The sequence below is a fragment of the Amblyraja radiata genome, chromosome 13 (assembly GCF_010909765.2).
Source record: "Amblyraja radiata isolate CabotCenter1 chromosome 13, sAmbRad1.1.pri, whole genome shotgun sequence".
NCBI classification, from domain to species: Eukaryota; Metazoa; Chordata; class Chondrichthyes; order Rajiformes; family Rajidae; genus Amblyraja; species Amblyraja radiata.
Window position 1 is genome coordinate 59,736,923 of NC_045968.1, and position 18,867 is coordinate 59,755,789.

Sequence of the window (18,867 nt, forward strand, 5' to 3'; positions counted from 1 at the left end):
CTCAGAATAACACAGCATTAAGCCAGTCTGTGGGGTGTTTTAATGCTCCCGCCGCGGCTGCGTTGGAAAAACATGTTGCACCTTGAGTGGGTTTGACGAAAGGGCAGTGGGCACATACCTTGTGTGCGGAGCTGCCGGTATATACCCGGAACTGCGCTCCGCAGTGTAACTCAGCCCACAGTGTGGGTGAGCACGGGTTACAGCCAGTGTCCGCTGGTCTGCAGCTGCCCGCTGTTGTTGGTGGAGCTGGGCGCTGGGGGGAGTGTAGTGGGCTGGGGCAGAGGTGGGGTAGGTGTCCTGTGCCGGGCTGTTGTCCGGGCAGGGTAGCGGGGCGGTAGAGCAACACCATTCATCCCTGGCCGCCGCAGCGAGTGGTGCGCTCCGCCCGGCTCGGCAACTGACAAGCTTGTGTGTTACAGCAGCAGCAGCAGGCGGCGGCTGCCACAGACACAGACACAGACATGGCTGGAGCAGAGGCGAACCGCGGCGCTCTCCACTATGAGCAGACTCTGGTAAGCTTACTTTCCCCCATACTGGCACCGTGCACCAGCCTGGGTCCGTGTTCAGCCCTGGGACCCGCGTCTCCTCTTGGACCCCTGTCTGTCTCTCTTCACTGTTCACCACTCACTCCTGCGCCGTGAAGTAAGACTATTGCCGCAGCTGTTTGTGTTCACTCTGTGGTTGGCGATGCTGCCAGTACAGATATATACAAGGTTCTTGATGTATAGACCACGTGCATTATTTCCCCATTGAAATCCGGCCTTGACAATTAGCAAAGTGTAGTTTGCCACATTGTAGATATGTGTTGTTAGATGTGTGAGATGATTTCTTGTTAACACGGTGTGTGTGTGTGTGTGAATCGCGCCATTCGGAAAGACGTTCGGCACTGTTTTCATTCAAAGTACAATAATTTCGAGCTCAGAAATGCTTCAAGTGAAGCTTCAAATGAACGCTTTCTTCATAGAATTGTTAAGAATTTCTTACAAAGGCCTCAGCTGATGCCAATAATAGTTACGATTAGTTGCCTGCATCTTCTGAGCAACTAGTTTGATTACACATCATCAGACCTCAGTTGGGACATTTCCCCAGTGCTGTCTAATTTATAAGGAGCAAGTTTCCAAATTAAAGAGGGATTATTCAACGGCCGATGTTTTAATTTGCAGACATCATAAGACGACACTCGGTTGAGCCGTGGGCAGTGAAGAAAGTTGTCAAGGGATACAGCAGAACATAGATCAGTTATATATATGGGCACATTAACCACTTTGGGGGGGTTTAAAGGAAAGGGGTCTTGACCCGGAACATCACCCATTCCTTCTCTCCAGAGATGCTGCCTGTCCCGCTGAGCTCCTCCAGCATTTTGTGTCTATCTTCGGTTTAAACCAGCATCTGCAGTTCCTTCCTACATAGAACAGTACGGCACGGGAATGGACCCATGGGCCCACAATGTGTGTGATAAACACAATGCCAAGTTAAAACTGATCTCACCATTATTCCTTATTCTCCATTCTCTCCACTCCTGAATATCTATCTATCTAAAAGCCTCTTAAACACCACTATCATATCAGCCACCAGTGCATTCCAGACTCCTCTGTGTTAAAAATAAAGTGCACCGCACATCTCCATCAAACTATTCTCCTTTCACCTTCCATCTATGCCCACTAGCACTGGACATTTCCACCCTGGGAGAAAGGTTCTGACTGTCTATGCCTCTCTATTTTATATATCTCTATCAAGTCTCTCCTCAACCTCCAACGTTCTGGAGAAATCAAAGTCCAACCGACCTCTTGTGGTAACTGAATCCTCCTAATCCAGGCAACATTCTGGCAAACCTCTTCTGCACCCTCTCCCAAGCTTCCACATTTTTTCTGAAGTGGGATGACCAGAACTACACGCCAAACTCCACTTGCAACCTAACCAAATCCCTATAATGTTGCATCATAACTTCCTGACTCTTGTATTAAAGCCCTCTAGCAATGAAGGCAAGCATACCATACACCTTCTAAACCACCCTATCTATGTGCTACCATCTTCAGTGAGTCATGGACTTTGACATCAATGCTGTTAAGAGTCTTGCATTAAGTGTATACTTTCCCCTTACATTCAGCCTCCCAAAGTGCAACACCTCACAATTGCTCGGGATAAACTCGATCAGCCATTTCTCTGCACATTTCTTCAGCTGGTCTATATCTTGCTGTATCCTCCTACAGCATTCCTCACTGTCTGCAACTCCTCCAATTTTGATGTTGTCAGCAAACTAACTGATCGATTCGTATACATTTACAGCTAGGTCATTTTTATATGTATCACAAACAGCAGCGTTCCCAGCACAGATCCATGCGGAACTCTGCTGGCCACAGACCTCCATGCAGAATATCTTCTTTCCACCACAATCATCTGACTTGCATGAATAAGCCAGTACTGAACCCATCAACCAAGTCATTGCGAATCCTGTACATCTTCATTTTCTGGATCAACCTGCCATGATGGACGTTATCACCATATCCATCTCCACAACACGACTTCATCAATACCTTCCCTACCTCCCTACCTTTATCTTTGTCACCTCCTCGAGAAAACACATTCACGTTAGTGAGGCACGTCTATGCTGGCTAACCTCAATTAGCCCTTTTTTTTACAAATGGGAGTAAATCCTATCTCGAAGATTTCTCTCTAATAGTTTCCCTAACACTGACATGAGGCTCACCAGCCAAAAGTTCCCGGGATAATCTCTACTTCCCTTCTTAAACAAAGGAACACCATTGGTCATTCTCCAGTCCTCTGGGACCTCGCCTGTGGCTAGAGAAGAAACAAGGATCCTCCCTTCCCTCCCTCAATAACCTACACAAGAGGCTCACCAGGATGCTACCTGGATTACAGGGCATTAGTTATAAGGAGAGATAGGCCAAACCTGTAATGTTCTCTGGAGTGTCAAAGGCTGGGAGGAGACCTGAGAGAAGTTTATAAAATTATGAGAGTCATAGAAATAAAGTCTCTTTTCCCCAGGCTCGAAATGTCAAACACTAGAAGGCATAGTTCTAATGTGAGAAGGAAAAGGTTTAACGGAGTTAATGCAAGTTTTTTACACATAGACTGCATTGGAGGTTTTGCTGGGGTGGACAGACATGACCGTGACATTTACAGGGGTGTTTAGACAGGTACGTGAATATATAAGGAATAGAGGGAAGTGGATCTGTGCAGGCAGATGGGGTTAGTATAATTTGGTTCATGTTTGGCACAGACATTGTACGCTGAAGGACCTGTTCCTGTGCTGTACAGTCTATGTTCTATGATTGTCTTTTGGGAAAGTAAGACACTTTTTGGAAAAGATGTGCATGAATTAAAAGGCAGCCTTTGCCCTGAATAGGAGTTTGAGAAATGTGAAAGAAACTGAAAAATCCCCAAATCTAATGGTTGGAAACCATTTAGTTTGATCATTCTTCATCTTTGGTTACATGCACTGATATTGCTATTGTGTAGGAAGGAACTGCAGATGCTGGTTTACACTGAAGATAGACACAAAAAGCTGGAGTAACTCAACGGTTCAGGCAGCATCTCTGGAAAAAAGGAATGGGTGATGTTTTGGGTCGAACTCGAAACCCTTCTTTGGACTGAAAGCAGAGGAGTTTGGTTTATCATTGTCACATGAATTGTTCTTCATACATGCATACAGTGAAGAATTTCTGCCTGCACATTATCTTGTCAAATCAAACCATATTGTACATAAGTACAATCAAACCTCACACAACAGATAGTGTAAAGAGTAAAATACCAGAGTACAATATATAGATATACAGCATTGCTGCGTTATAGTTACCACTACATGGAAAAAGGCCACCGCCTACAATGAGATACGTTGGAATAATGGGGCTGCATGGTTGCTTATGGGAGAATTGTTCAGTAGTTTGATAATAGGGAAATAAATTATTCCAATATATGACGGCTAGTGCTTTCCAGCTTATGTATCTTCTGTCAGGTGGGAGAGTAGAGGAGAGGGAATAACTGGGGTGAAAAACATCATTGATTATATTGGCTGCATTCCCAAGACTGCATGAGGTGTAGATGGAGTCTCATCAATATGATTGCGTTTTTTTTGAAGATGTGACCAAAAAGATTAATGAGAGCAGAGCTGTAGACCTTGTGTATATGGATTTCAGCAAGGCATTTGACTAGGCTGCGCTGGAAGGTTAGATCGCGTGGGATACAAGAAGAAACTCTGTCTGGATAGAAAATTGGTTTCATCGAAGAAAGCAAAGGTGATGGTGGAAGGCTGTTTTTTGGATGAGACCTGCAAATAGTGGTGTGCCTCAGGGTTCGGTGTTGGGCAATTTCCAATGCTGTTTGTCGTCTATATCAATGATTTGGATGCGAATGTACATGGCAAGATTAGCAAGTTTGCTGGTGACACAAACGTGGGTGGTATTGTAGATAGTGAAGATCTGATCGGCGGGCAGATGCGGTAAAGAATGGTTAATGGAGTTTTATACACAGAGGTGTTGCAATTTGGGCAGTCTAACAAGGGCTGGACCTAAACAATGAATGGCAGGGCTCTGGAAAGCAGAGGGATCCAGATGTGCAAGTACATCGTTCCTTGAAGGTGGAGTCGCAGGCAGATCAGGTGGTCAAGAGACTTTTGGCATATTGGCCTTCATCAATCAGAGTATTGAGTAGAGAATTAGGGAGGTCATGATATAGTTGTACAAGATATATAGTTGTATAAGTTGTATGTTGTATATGGAGAGGCCATATTTAGAAAATTGTTTTTCATTTTGGTCACCATGTTATACGAAAGATGTTGTCAAGTTGGACAGGGTGCAGAGAAGGTTTATGAGGATGTTGCCAGCACTCGAAGATGTTGAGCAGGCTAGGACTTTACCCCTTGGAGTGCAGGAGGATGAGGGGTGATCTTAGAGTGATGTCCAAAATCATGAGAGGAATTGGTAGGATCAATGCACAGATTCTTTTGCCCAGAGGACATGGGTTTATGGTGAGGGGGAAAAGATTTAATAGGAACCTGAGGGGCAACTTTTTTGCACAAACGTTGGTGGGTTTTTGGAACAGGTAGCTGGTAGAGGTAGTTGAGGCAGGTATTATCATAATGTTTAAGATACATTTGGACAGGTACATGGAAAGGATAGGTTTAAAGGATTATTGGACAAGAATGGGCAGGTGGGACTAGTGTAGATGGGGCCTGTTGATCAGCATGGTCCAGTTGGGCCTGGGGGCTTGTTTCCACACTGTTGACTCTATGACTCTCTACAACTCTAAGTCAGTGGTAGGGAAGTTGATCTGGGCTACACGCACACCTCTCTGCAACGTCTAATAGTCATAAGGCACGGAAACATTCCCCTTCCGCCCAACTTGTGCATGTCAACCAAGACGCCACATCTAACCTAGTCCCATTTGCCCCATTTCCCTTTAAACCTTTCCTTTCCATATATCACAGCAAGTGTCTTTTAAATGCTGCTATAATACCTGCCTCAACCATTTTTCCTGGCAGCTCGTTCCATATACCCACCACCATTTGAGTGAAGAATTTGCCTCTCTGATTAATATTAAATCTTTATAAGAATTGTGGGGCTAATTCCAGATAGTATCTGTGCTAATGTATGCGCTGGTGTGCTCACGGCCTTGCCAAGTTTGGCATGTTTTGCTGCCGATTGGCTTTTTCATGAATCATCTGCTTAGATGGAGGATGTTGCATTACCAAATACTAGAGTAAGTGAAGCTGATATGTACAGGAGGAACTGGCACTTGACTTGGAATAGTCATCAGGATATGACCATTTTCCCCTTTATTGATCACCATAAAAGGCTGGGGAAGAAGGCGTGTGGGAACACCATTGACTGCAGGTTTCTCTGTGAATCACCTGCTACCAGGGAACTAAATGTCTCCTGTAATTATATTTCAGAATGTTTCAGTTGACGTTTTTGTTTGTAGAGGAATGATTTTAAAAGGTCCTCCTTGAATGAAGGGCCCTTGTCCACTTTGTGATAAATTATGGACTATCCGCTAAAATAGACAAATGTCTGGATCCAAATCATGGAACTCCTGATCCAACAATGTTATAGGGAGAAATTTACCTGGAGGACTGCTGTGATTCCATTACCAGTGAGGGCTGGGAATGTCAGTGATGACTGGATTAAATATACATTTATATTATTTAATATATTTAATATTTAATATTTATTCATATTATTTAATATTTATTCATATATATTTTTTTTAATGTATATATATATATATATATTTAAAAAAAATGTTAATCCAGTTTTTTGTGGCTTTCTTTATTAATATATATTATATTATTTAATATTTAATATTTATTCATATTATTTAATATTTAATATTTATTCATTTTTTTTATATGTATATATTTTTTAAATGTATAATGTAAAAAATATATATATGAATAAATATTAAATATTAAATAATATGAATAAATATTAAATATTAAATAATATAATATATATATATTAAAAAAGAAAGACACAAAACTGGATTAACTCGACGGGACAGGCAGCATCTCTGTGGCGAAGGAATGGGTGACGTTTCGGGGCGAGACCCGATATATATATAAAATAATAAATATTTCCTTATCATTAAATATGAGGAAAATTACTCCTTGTGAAGGCTACTATTTTTACATTGTCATGCTGAAATCCATAATCCAGTATTTTGATGAGCAGACATAATGCCATGTACAACCCAGCGGTATGATTAGGCCAAATGGTATGATGAGTGAGGCCAAACACAAATTGGAGGAACAGCATCTCATATTTTGCTTGGGCAGCTTACAACCCAGTGGTATGAATTTGATTTCTCTAACTTCAAGTAACTCTTCCATCCTCCCTCTCTCTCCATCCCTCCCCCACCTGAATCATACTAGCTTCAAAGTCATCTTGTTGAATCTCATTGTCAGTACTGCATCTCACCTAGGCCACAGTACTGCATCTCACCTAGGCCACACCTAGGCCACAGCTAACAATGGCCTGTTTTCTTTGTCATTGTTACTTTTTTGCATATCTTTCATTCATTTGTTCTATGTCTCTCTACATCACCATCTATATCTCTAGTTCCTCTTTATCCTGACTCAGTCTGAAGAAGGGTCTCAACGTGAAATGTAATCTATCCCTTTTCTTCAGAGATGCTGTCTGGCCATCTCTAATGTTACTCCAGTATTTGTGTCTATTTTCAGCATCTGCAGTTCCTTCCCAAAACATGCTGTGCAAGTGTTGGGAAGGCCAAACAAAACCTTTCTCTTTGGTCTGTGAAATGAGCTGTAAATCCCAGCTATCGATTTTCCTGGCAACTTTCTGAAGCGGGGTATTTACTTATGACAGTGCATGTCCTTCTGCTGACCCTCAGTTTATCTGCAGAAGTGATTGCCTGTGTCTTTGTTACCTTTAAATGTGACCACAATGATCTCTGAGCCATGCTCCACATTATCTCTGTACGCATCAGAGCATCCGTGGACATGGTGTCTGTCATGTAGCTCAACTCCCAGCAGGTCTGCGGTCAAAGTGTCATACACGCTGGGATGGGACCTCTTCACATACTCTGTGCAGTGGTTTCTGGTTATCAATGCCACTTCAGTAATTCTCATTCATGTTTTTAAATCCTTCCACGGATTTGCGATTCTTGGTCTCCAAGATTCCAAACTTGGTCTCCTTGGATTCCAAGATGGCGACCAGCCCAGGCGACGATTTGCCTGCTAGCCACAGAAGTAGATCTGCAGTCACATATTACAATCGCTCCACACTCTTAAATCTCTATTCCTGCAGCACTAGACGCCATTCCCTTATCATGTATCTATACAATGTAAATGGTTCGATTGTAATAATGTATTGTCTTTCTGCTGACAGGTCAGAAGCTTTTCACTGTACCTCGGTACACATGACAATAAATTAAACTAAACTGTAACTATCTCAGGTGTACTCTCTGCCAGACCTATAACCATCTGAGACATCTACACTCCAATTGTGGACTCTTAACTATCCCTGATGGAGATGGAGATGGAGTCGGCAGATGGAGGAATATTAGTTGTCAGTTGTACTCGAGTGTTTTATTGTCATATGTCCCAGATAGAATAATGCCATTCTTGCTTGCAGCAGCACAACAGAATATGTAAAAATAGTACACTGTAAACAATATAATAAACCAGAGAAAAAAGAAGTTCAGTGTGTGTATATATATACACACATGCGTATATATATATATATATATGTGTGTGTGTGTGTGTGTGTGTGTGTGTGTGTGTATATATATATGTATATGCATGTGTGTGTGTGTGTATATATATATATCTGTACAGTATATGTAGCTGCATACAGATACTACACATTTTCTGCGCACACACACACACACACACACACACACACACACACACACACACACACACACACACACACACACACACACACACACACACACACACACACTGAAGTAGACTAAAATATTTCTCTTTAAATTCCTAATTTTCTGTTCACTTTTTAGCCTCCATTTGTTATTGAACGGGGCCTCGTTAAATAATATAAATCATTAGTATTGGGCCACATTTCACTATTATTTCAGCTTCATTTATTGTCCTGTGTCATAAAGATTTTTACTGCACTGTTAAGATTTTACAATTCGTTCAATCATCCGAAAGCTCACATTATAAAATTGTTTTATTGGTGGCTGAAAATAGATGAGAAAATGTGGCAGAATTCTGATTCCTTCCTTTCCTGATTATCACACATTGCTCTTTCCAGCAAGAACAGAGATCAAAGCAATTAGTCATAGTTAAACAGCACGGAAACAGGCCCTTCAGCCCAACTCGCCTGTGCCAACCAAGATGTTCCATCTAAGATTGTTGCATTTCCCGCGTATGGACCATATCCCTCTCAATCTTTCTTATCCATGTACCTGTCCCAGTGTCTTCTAAATATAATTTGGTGTATAGTGTGCAGTTCTGGTCGCCCCTTTGCAGGAAAGCTGTTGAGGCTTTCATCAGAATGCCTCATTAGAGGGTTTCAGCTGCAGATAGACTTGGATTGTTTTCTCTGGAACATCGGGGGTTGAGGGGAGACGAGAGAAGTATATAAAACCAGCCTGGGATAAATTTCGCCTACCCAGGGGGTAAATGTGTTGATTCTGAATTTGTGCATATTTTTTCTCATTGACTGACTGTGTTTGGTTCTGGTATCTGTTCATCATGAATTGTTCATAAATAAGTGAAACAACATTGTTATGTGCTATTAAAGTTGCCTGGGGTAAACGGGATGAAAAATGTTGGAAACCCCTGGCATAGATAGCCAGAACCTTTCGATCCTGGCATTGGGTGCTGTCTATGTGAAGTTTGCAAGTTCTCCACCTGGGTTTCCGCTGGGTGCTCAGGTTTCCTCCCACATCTCAAAGATGTGAGTTTGTTGGTTAGAACATTGGCCCATGTAAAAGAACCCATGGAACCAATGTGAATGGGTGGTCGATAGTCAGTGTGGACTTGATGGGCCAAAGGGCCTGTTTCCACTGTGTCTATAAATTCTATCTCTTTAAACTTCCAAGGGAATCGCTGGCATGCTTTCTTTGTGATATCATCTACGTGTGGGCCCCAGGACAGTTCACGACACTGTGAACACTTCACTGCCAATCCCACACGGAAAACTGGCTCATGGTGGGGGGGGATAGTTCAATGGAGATGTGCGGGACAAGTCTGTTACACAGATAGTGGTAGGGATGTGGAACGCATTGCCAGGTGGAGGCAGATAGTGGCATTTAAGAGGCCTTTAGATTGGCAATGAAAGTGCAGGGGGTATAGGGATATGAATCATGTATAGGCAGATATGATCAGTTTAACTAGGCATCATGTTCGGCATAGACACTGTGGGATGAATGGCCTGTTCCTGTGATGTATTGTTCTATGTTCTAACTGCTGTTGTAATATCTGTCTCATTCCACATATAGACACCAACCTCTTCAGTTTTGTATTACATTTTGCCCCTCTTGTCTTTGATTCTCTGACCCTAGGGGACAAGACTGTGAATGTCACCCTGTCTATTGGAGTCATACAGCACGGAAACAGATCCTTCGGCTAGACTTGCCCACACAAATGTACTCTGGCTCTATAGGTTCTGACTGTCTATGCCTCTCATTATTTTATATACTTCTATCAAGTCTCATCTCAACCTCCAACACTCCAGAGAAAACAATCCAAGCTTATTCAACCTCTCCTTTTAGCTGCACTCCGAGATCCCTCTGCTTTGCAACACTCCCCAGAACCCTACCATTCACTGTGACATCCTGTCCAGTTTGGCATTAAATCCTGCTGTAATCTTTGAAAGCCACCTTTGCTATCCAAAATGCCATCTACTTTAGTGTCATCTGCAAATTTAGTAATCATGCTCATCCAAATAGTTGATATAAACCACAAACAGCAATGGGCCCAGCACTGAACCCTGAGGCACACGACTAGTTGCAGGCCTCCAGTCTGAAAAGCAACCTTCCACCATCATTCACTGCATCCATCCATGAAGCCAATTTTCTATGCAGTTGCCTAGTTCTCCCTGGATCCCAATGCGATCTACCTTCCAGAGCAGCCTACTGTGCAAAACCTTATCTGAAGAAGGGTCCTGACCTGAAACGTTTCCTGTCCATTTACCTCCATAGATGCCGCCTGTCCCAATTTCTCCAGCAGTTTGTTTACTATGGATACCAGCATTGGCAGACTCCCGTGACTCATCATTTGCCGCTATCTGTGCTGACCTGCCATTATTCTTCTTATAATTACTACATCAGTTAATTGCATTTTCTTTGGAACTCATTAAGCAAATATAGGATCCCATTTTCAGATGCGGGATGTGCACAGTTTCCAGCGAGTGGCTTGGTCCACCAAACCACAGCTGAAACTCTTGCTTCTTGTTTATAACAAGATGTTGATGTTTCCTTTGAGCCCTGTTTCTGGGACACTCGGAAGCTTCTTTCTTGAAAATCATGTGAAGAGTGGACATTGTCATCCCTGTATGGCTTATCATACAAATGTGGGCAAGTAGGACTAGCTTAGATGGGCATCTTAATCAGCATGAGTGAGTTGGGCCGAAGGGCCTGTTTACATTGTCCATGACTATGACTATGGAGAGCAAGCATGGACCTGATGGGCTAAAGGGATTCCATCTAGGCTGTAATGACGATGGCATCTTAATAATTGCCCATTTTTTCAACTGCAAGTCCTTGTTGTACTGATAGTCATTACCCCATCACCCCTTGCCTCCTGTTTGATTCATGATTGAGTAATGCCCCTGGTTTAGTTTAGTTTAGAGATACAGCACGGAAGCAGGCCCTTTGGTTCACCAAGCTGTGCCAACCAGCGATCCCCAAACACCAATGCTATCCTGCACACACAATATTGACAATTTACCATTTTTACCAAAGCCAATTAATGTAAAATCTTGTATGTCTTTGGTCTGTGGGAGGAAACCTGAGCACCCGAAGAAAAGCCACACAGGTCACAGGGAGAATGTACAAACTCTGTACAGACAGCACCTGGAAGACACGATCAAACCCTGGTCTCTGGCCCTGTAAGGCAGCAACTCTACCGCTGCTCCACCATGCTGCCCCAACATTGTTCAACATTTTTATCCTTGTTTACAAATCCTTCCGTCGTCAAATCCCTTCAGATTTCTTGACGCTTGTGCATCTCAAAATTAATTGTTCAAAGATTATCAGCCTGTCAAGGACCCAAGTTCCAGAATCTCTTTGCTGACTCTTCCATTTCCTTTTTCTTCTTCTCTAAAAGACAACATAAAATCTATCGCGTTGATCAAGCTTGGTGTCGTCTGCAATTTAAATTTCCTTTATTTGGCGATGCTTTTATGAAGCGTTTTGGGAATTCTTTGCTAATTAATGCCTTATATAGAATGTGGTGTTATAGATACCTTCATATTACTGTTAGGAATCTCAGTTTTTCCTCAAAAGATATAGTAGAAAAGCAGTTGGATACTGAAAACATCATTAACCATAGCCAACTGGGATTTCAATAGGTAAGACAGATTTGACTGGCCTTTATCTGAAAATATCAAGGAAAAGTGGATGGTACACAAAAATGCTGGAGAAACTCAGCGGGTGCAGCAGCATCTATGGAGTGAAGGAAATAGGCGACGTTTCGAGCCGAAACCCTTCTTCAGACTGATGGGGGGTGGGGGGGGGAGAAGGAAGGAAAAAGGGAGGAGGAGGAGCCCGAGGGCAGGGGGATGGGAGGAGACAGCTCGAGGGTTAAGGAAGGGGAGGAGACAGCAAGGGCTAGCAAAACTGGGAGAATTCAACGTTCATGCCATCCGGACGCAAGCAACCCAGGCGGAATATGAGGTGCTGTTCCTCCAATTTCCGGTGTTGCTCACTCTGGCAATGGAGGAGACCCAGGGCAGAGAGGTCGGATTGGGAATGGGATGGGGAGTTGAAGTGCTGAGCCACCGGGAGTTCAGGTAGGTTATTGCGGACTGAGCAGAGGTATTCGGAAAAGTGGATGTTCAATGACATTTTGGTCTTCAGTAAGATACAGCATGCAATACCCATGACTTGGGGTTTAATCATTTCTATTCAGAAAGGCAATAACTAGCTACAAAACAACAAGCAGAGAGACATAAAGACCAAGGGTAATTATTAACTGTAATAAATAGGAACTGCAGATGCTGTTTGTATCAAAGATGGACATAAAATGCTGGAGTAACTCAGTAGGTCAGGCAGCATCTCTGGAGAACATGGATGGGAGGCGTTTTGGGATGGGACCCCTCTTCAGACTGATTGTGGCGGAGGGGGAAAGCCATCTTTTCTTGCTTCTAGTTACCACACCCCCCATTACAATCAGTCTGAAGAAGGGTCCCGTCCCAAAACGTCACCTATCCTTATTCTCCAGAGATGCTGCCTGACCTACTGAGCATTTTATGTCTATTTTTGGTGACAATTTGGAAGTGCCTGAACAGGTTAATGTAGAATGGGTGTCACAGTAGCCAGAGACCTTGGTTCGGTCCTAACCTCGGGGGCAGTCTGTCTGGATATTGTACGTTCCCTCTGTCACTTCCGCTGGGTTTCATCTAACATCCCAAAAACGTTCGGGCTTGAAGGTTAATTGGCCGCTGTAAATTAGCCCCAGTGTGTAGGGAGTTTATGAGAAAATGTTGGGGGAGTCCAGAACCAGGGGCCACAGTTTAAGAATAAGGGGTAAGCCATTTAGAACAGAGACGAGGAAACACTTTTTCTCACAGAGTTGTCAGTCTGTGGAATTCTCTGCCTCAGAGGGCGGTGGAGGCTGGTTCTCTGGATACTTTCAAGAGAGAGCTAGATAGGGCTCTTAAAAATAGCGGAGTCAGGGGATATGGGGAGAAGGCAGGAACGGGGTACTGATTTGGGATGATCAGCCATGATCACATTGAATGGCGGTGCTGGCTCGAAGGGCCGAATGGCCTACTCCTGCACCTATTGTCTATTGCCTATAAAATGGGATAACATAAAACTAGTGTGACCGGATGGTCGGTGTGGACTTGATGGGCTGAAGGGCCTGTTTCCATGCTGTAGTTTTAAGCTAAACTAAATCGCTGCAATCTAATGTAATTATTTAAACTTGGGTGCCAGGAGCACAACATTTGTAGACTATATAAAATTGGGGAGATGGAGTTAATATTGTGTCCCAACACAAGAATTTTTTAAAATAAATTTGCAGAATTGTTTGCATAATAGCTTCAGCGAATTGGGGCTGTGCATTTTGTGAAGCGGAACAGAGTTTATATACTGTCAGGGTAATATGACGAAAATATAGGGAATGAAAGAATGACAGCGCAGTTTGAGATTTTTTTTTAAAGATGGAAGCAAAGCCATGGTGTTTGCTTCTAGATGAATTACAAACTTGTATTGACCCTTGGCAAGGCCACACTTGCAGTATAATCTACAGTTCTTGTCACCATATCATAAGAAAACCTCTCCACTAACGAGGACGTTGCAACAGTAATTCATGATGATGATAGCAGCATCGGGAGGGTACACCTTTTAGAGAAAAGCAGAGGTTTCAAGATGATGACAGCATGATTTTATGATCAGTGCTGGGACACTCATGATCAGGATTAGGAAGCACTTTTTAACCCACAAGCCAAAATACATGGTAGAAACATAGAAAATAGGCGCAGGAGTAGGCCATTCGGCCCTTCGAGCCTGCACCGCCATTCAATATGATCATGGCTGATCATCCAACTCAGTATCCCATCCCTGCCTTCTCTCCATACCCCCTGATCCCTTTAGCCACAAGGGCCACATCTAACTCCCTCTTAAATATAGCCAATGAACTGGCCTCAACTACCTTCTGTGGCAGAGAATTCCACAGATTCACCACTCTCTGTGTAAAAAAATGATTTTCTCATCTCGGTCCTAAAAGACTTCCCTCTTATCCTTAAACTGTGCCCCCCTAGTTCTGGACTTCCCCAACATCGGGAACAATCTTCCCGCATCTAGCCTGTCCAACCCCTTAAGAATTTTGTAAGTTTCTATAAGATCCCCCCTCAATCTTCTAAATTCTAGCGAGTACAAGCCGAGTCTATCCAGTCTTTCTTCATATGAAAGTCCTGCCATCCCAGGAATCAGTCTGGTGAACCTTCTCTGTACTCCCTCTATGGCAACAATGTCTTTCCTCAGATTAGGTAGAGTTGCTGCTTGACAGCGTCAGAGACCCTGGTTCAACCCTGACTCTGGGTGGGTGCTCCCTGTACAGAGTTAGAGACCCTGGTTCAATCCTGACTCTGGGTGGGTGGGCCCTGTACAGAGTTAGAGACCCTGGTTCAATCCTGACTCTGGGTGGGTGGGCCCTGTACAGAGTTAGAGACCCTGGTTCAATCCTGACTCTGGGTGGGTGCTCCCTGTACAGAGTTAGAGACCCTGGTTCAATCCTGACTCTGGGTGGGTGGGCCCTGTACAGAGTTAGAGACCCTGGTTCAATCCTGACTCTGGGTGGGTGGGCCCTGTACAGAGTTAGAGACCCTGGTTCAATCCTGACTCTGGGTGGGTGCTCCCTGTACAGAGTTAGAGACCCTGGTTCAATCCTGACTCTGGGTGGGTGCTCCCTGTACAGAGTTAATACATTCTCTCTGTGACCACGTGGCTTTTCTCTGGGTGCTCTGGTTTCCTCCCACATTCCAAAGACATACACGTTCTAGGTTAATTGGCATCTGTAAATTGTCCATAGTGTGTAACTTGTGTATTCCAATGTATCCACGACATATTGCAGCTACTTTGGTCTGCCTGATCCAAGCATATGCTCTTCTAGTTTCCAGCTGGACTGTGTTGGACATTATCTCTGTTGTTTGGGGGTTTATAAGATAACTTGCATCAATGTTTTCTGTCCCTCGATATTGCTTAACACTTCCCTAACTTATTAATTAATTTTCTGATCGATGATTCTTTCTTTCTATTGTCTTCATCTTATGTTTTATCAGGTAACCCCACCTCCTTTTGCATTTTTCATAACAATGTTATCCTGAATTCCCGACCTAGGTCACATTGCAACCATATTTTCAAGATGCTTATAGCATCACACTCACTGTTGCTATCAATCCATCTCTACAAATGCAACATACTTTCAAAGAACTTTCAATTTTGCTGTACAGAATTGTTTCTGAAGCCTGTTTCTTCCTGAATCGCTTACTTCTCCCAAGTCTCTAGAGAAAGCTTGTTGGAATTTTAGATAACACGGCACATTTCTTGTGTAGGAAGGAACTGCAGATGCTGGTAAATAATAATGGATGGGATTTATATAGCGCCTTTCTAATACTCAAGGCGCTTTACATCGCATTATTCATTCACTCCTCAGTCACACTCGGTGGTGGTAAGCTACTTCTGTAGCCACAGCTGCCCTGGGGCAGACTGAAGGAAGCGTGGCTGCCATTCTGCGCCTACGGCCCCTCCGACCACCACCAATCACTCACACACATTCACACACAGGCAAAGGTGGGTGAAGTGTCTTGCCCAAGGACACAACGACAGTATGCACTCCAAGCGGGATTCGAACCGGCCACCTTCCGGTCGCCAGCCGAACACTTAGCCCATTGTGCCATCTGCCGTCCCAATGATGAAAAATGATGCTCACTCTCAGTCTGAAGAAGGGTTTCGACCCAAAGCGTCACCCATTCCTTCTCTCCAGAGATGCTGCTTGTCCCGCTGAGTTACTCCAGCATTTTCTGTCTACCATTGCACATCTCTTAGCAGTTATAACAATTACCGAAGAATGATAGAACCTGCTATTTTGATGGAGTGTTAAACCAGCAAAATCATGGGAACTGTTCATTTTACACCCGGCTTCATTTTACTTTCTACTAATGTAATTGCACAGAGAAAGTTTCAATGGTAATGAAGATGGATAATAAATCTTGGCCTTGCTAGTGCTTCCAATATCTCAAAAATGAAGAAAATGAAAAATCAGATCTTAAATAAATTCCTAATGAATGGTTTATTTGACAGCAATAAAAACACAATCAATTAACGCTAATTACAAAGCTTTTTCATCAAAACATAATCTGCTTATTGAAGCTAAATTGATCCGTACCTTTAATCCATATTGGCACCAGAATTTTAACAAAATGAGTGCAGAAACGTTGTAGTTAAACTTGAGCGGTTTTCCATCGCACACTTTCAGTTAGAGTTCTCAATGTTAGGTCTGTTTTTCTTTCGGCATGGGAGACAATTCAGGAATGGACCTTTCAATTAGAAGCGGTCATTTACTGGACTGTAAGATTATTCTTTAATTCCATCTTTGATGTTTTGTAGTGTCACATGTTCTTCAGGGGGGACGAGTCTAATAATCTGAGAATTGCTCAGATTTGATTATTTTGTTTATTTTGGCATTTTTTCACAATAACAATATTTCTCTGAATCTTCACCTTAATAGAAAAGATCAGGAAGAGATTTACACATCTATAAATGTAATGAGAGTTACATTCTCAGAACATGTCTTGTATAAGTGGGTAAATGTTTGTGTTACTTAAAATGTATTCTGCAGTATATCATTCAACATTGGTGATTTCTTCAGACAAGAATCTGCATAATGCGTGCAGTATGCTGACTGCTATCAACCTCCCCCCATGAAGACCAGGGATAATTGAATGAATAAAAAATATACCTTATCACGTCAATTGCCATGGGCAATAGACAGTTTATTTTTATTCTGCGTGTTATCATGTTCAGAACAGCAAAGATGAGGTATTGTCTCTTTTACAGTATTTTCTTGATAGTTGACTATTGCAGCACAATGTCCAATTCAACTAGTGCGGCAACAAAACTGACAGTTTTAATGAAGAAACTAAATTGAAATCCATCCGGGATACAAACTGAAGAGGAAAGGTTGCAGATATTGAATCAACATTGAGCTCTATGAAGCAGAGGGAGGTTTATAAAGGGAGCCACTGGATGTGTGGAGACAGTCGATCTCCAGCTCTGTGAAGCAGTGGAATATTTCAAGAGGGAGCAATTAGATTTGATCATTGAGAGGCCCACCAGCCAATAAGAAGTAAAGATGTGACAGAGCAACCTCTTGGGAGCGGCCATGTTGGGAGAGAGGCTGTGTTGAGGCCAAGTGCTTTGTTGAAGTAAGTGCTGAGGCCTTGGCTTGAGGCTTCATTGAGGGTAAGTGCTGAGCCTTTGGCAAGGCATTGTTAAGGGCTAGTGCTGTGGCCTTGTCTCAAGTGGCTTCAGTGAGGAGGCATCACAGATGTTGAGGGCAGGTTAGGGCATGGTCTATATCCTGTGTGTGATTTTTTTTTTCTTCCCTGGTATTAGAGCAGTAAAGATGGCAGGTGGGATCATGGAATGCTTCTCCTGCAGGATGTTAGAAGTCGGGGAGCTTCCAGCATCCCTGTAGAGTGTACTTGCAGGAGTGTGATCAGCTGCAACATCTTATGTGGTATGTTAGGGAACTAGAGCTGCATCGGGATGATCTTGGATCACCCAGGGATGTGAGAACATCATAGAGAGAAGTTATAGAGGGGTGGATTGGGAGAGAGCTTGGCTGGTTGACTGGTGGCTCAATGCAAGAGCAATTTGGGGATAGCGATCACAACTTTACAAATGTTTAGATAGCTTTGAATAGGGGTAAGTTTGGACCTGGGGGGAAGGTACAGAATGTGATAAGGCAGATTGATCACGTTATTAGCAAGGAGAGGAAATTGAGTAGTTGTTATTAGGTAAGTCGGTATCTGACACGTGGAAGTTTAAAGGCCAGTTGATCAAAGTTCGCCCGGCATATTCCAGTATGGAGGACGGATAAGAATGGCAAGATAAGGGGATCTTGAATGACGAAAGAGGTTGTAAATTTGGTCAAGAAGAACAAGGAAATGTATGCAAGGTTTATGAAGATGAAATCAGACGGGGTCTTTGAGGAACATAAAGCAAGTATGAAAGAACTCAAGCAGGTGAATAGAAGGGCTTCAAGATTCAAGATTCAAGAGAGTTTATTGTCATGGGTCCCAGATAGGACAATGACATTTTTGCTTGCTTCAGCACAACAGAATATAGTACGCATGACTACAGAACAGATCAGTGTGTCCATATACCATTATATACATATATACACACATGAATAAATAAACTGATAAAGTGCAAATAAACAGACAATGGTCTATTACTGTTCAGAGTTTTGTTTGAGGAGTTTATTAGCCTGATAGCTGTGGGGAAGTAGCTATTCCTGAACCGGGACGTTGCGGTCTTCAGGCTCCTGTACCTTCTACCTGAAGGTAGAAGGGAGATGAGTGTGTGGCCAGGATGGTGTGGGTCTTGATGATGCTGCCAGCCTTTTTGAGGCAGCGACTGCGATAAATCCCCTTGATGGTAGGGAGGTCAGAGCCGATGATGGACTGGGCA

The 18,867-nt window shown here is 43.0% G+C and overlaps 1 protein-coding gene across 2 annotated transcripts in view; it reads left to right on the top strand.

The window, feature by feature from the left end:
- Nucleotides 1-287: 287 nt before the first annotated feature.
- Nucleotides 288-18,867, top strand: part of clcn2 (chloride voltage-gated channel 2) — a 462,683-nt gene continuing 444,103 nt past the window's right edge. For both annotated transcript variants that reach the window (XM_033032183.1, XM_033032184.1), the window contains exon 1: nt 288-512. In XM_033032183.1, the coding sequence (XP_032888074.1) occupies nt 462-512 (51 nt within the window). In that variant the 5' untranslated portion in view covers nt 288-461. The remainder of the gene's footprint in view (nt 513-18,867) is intronic.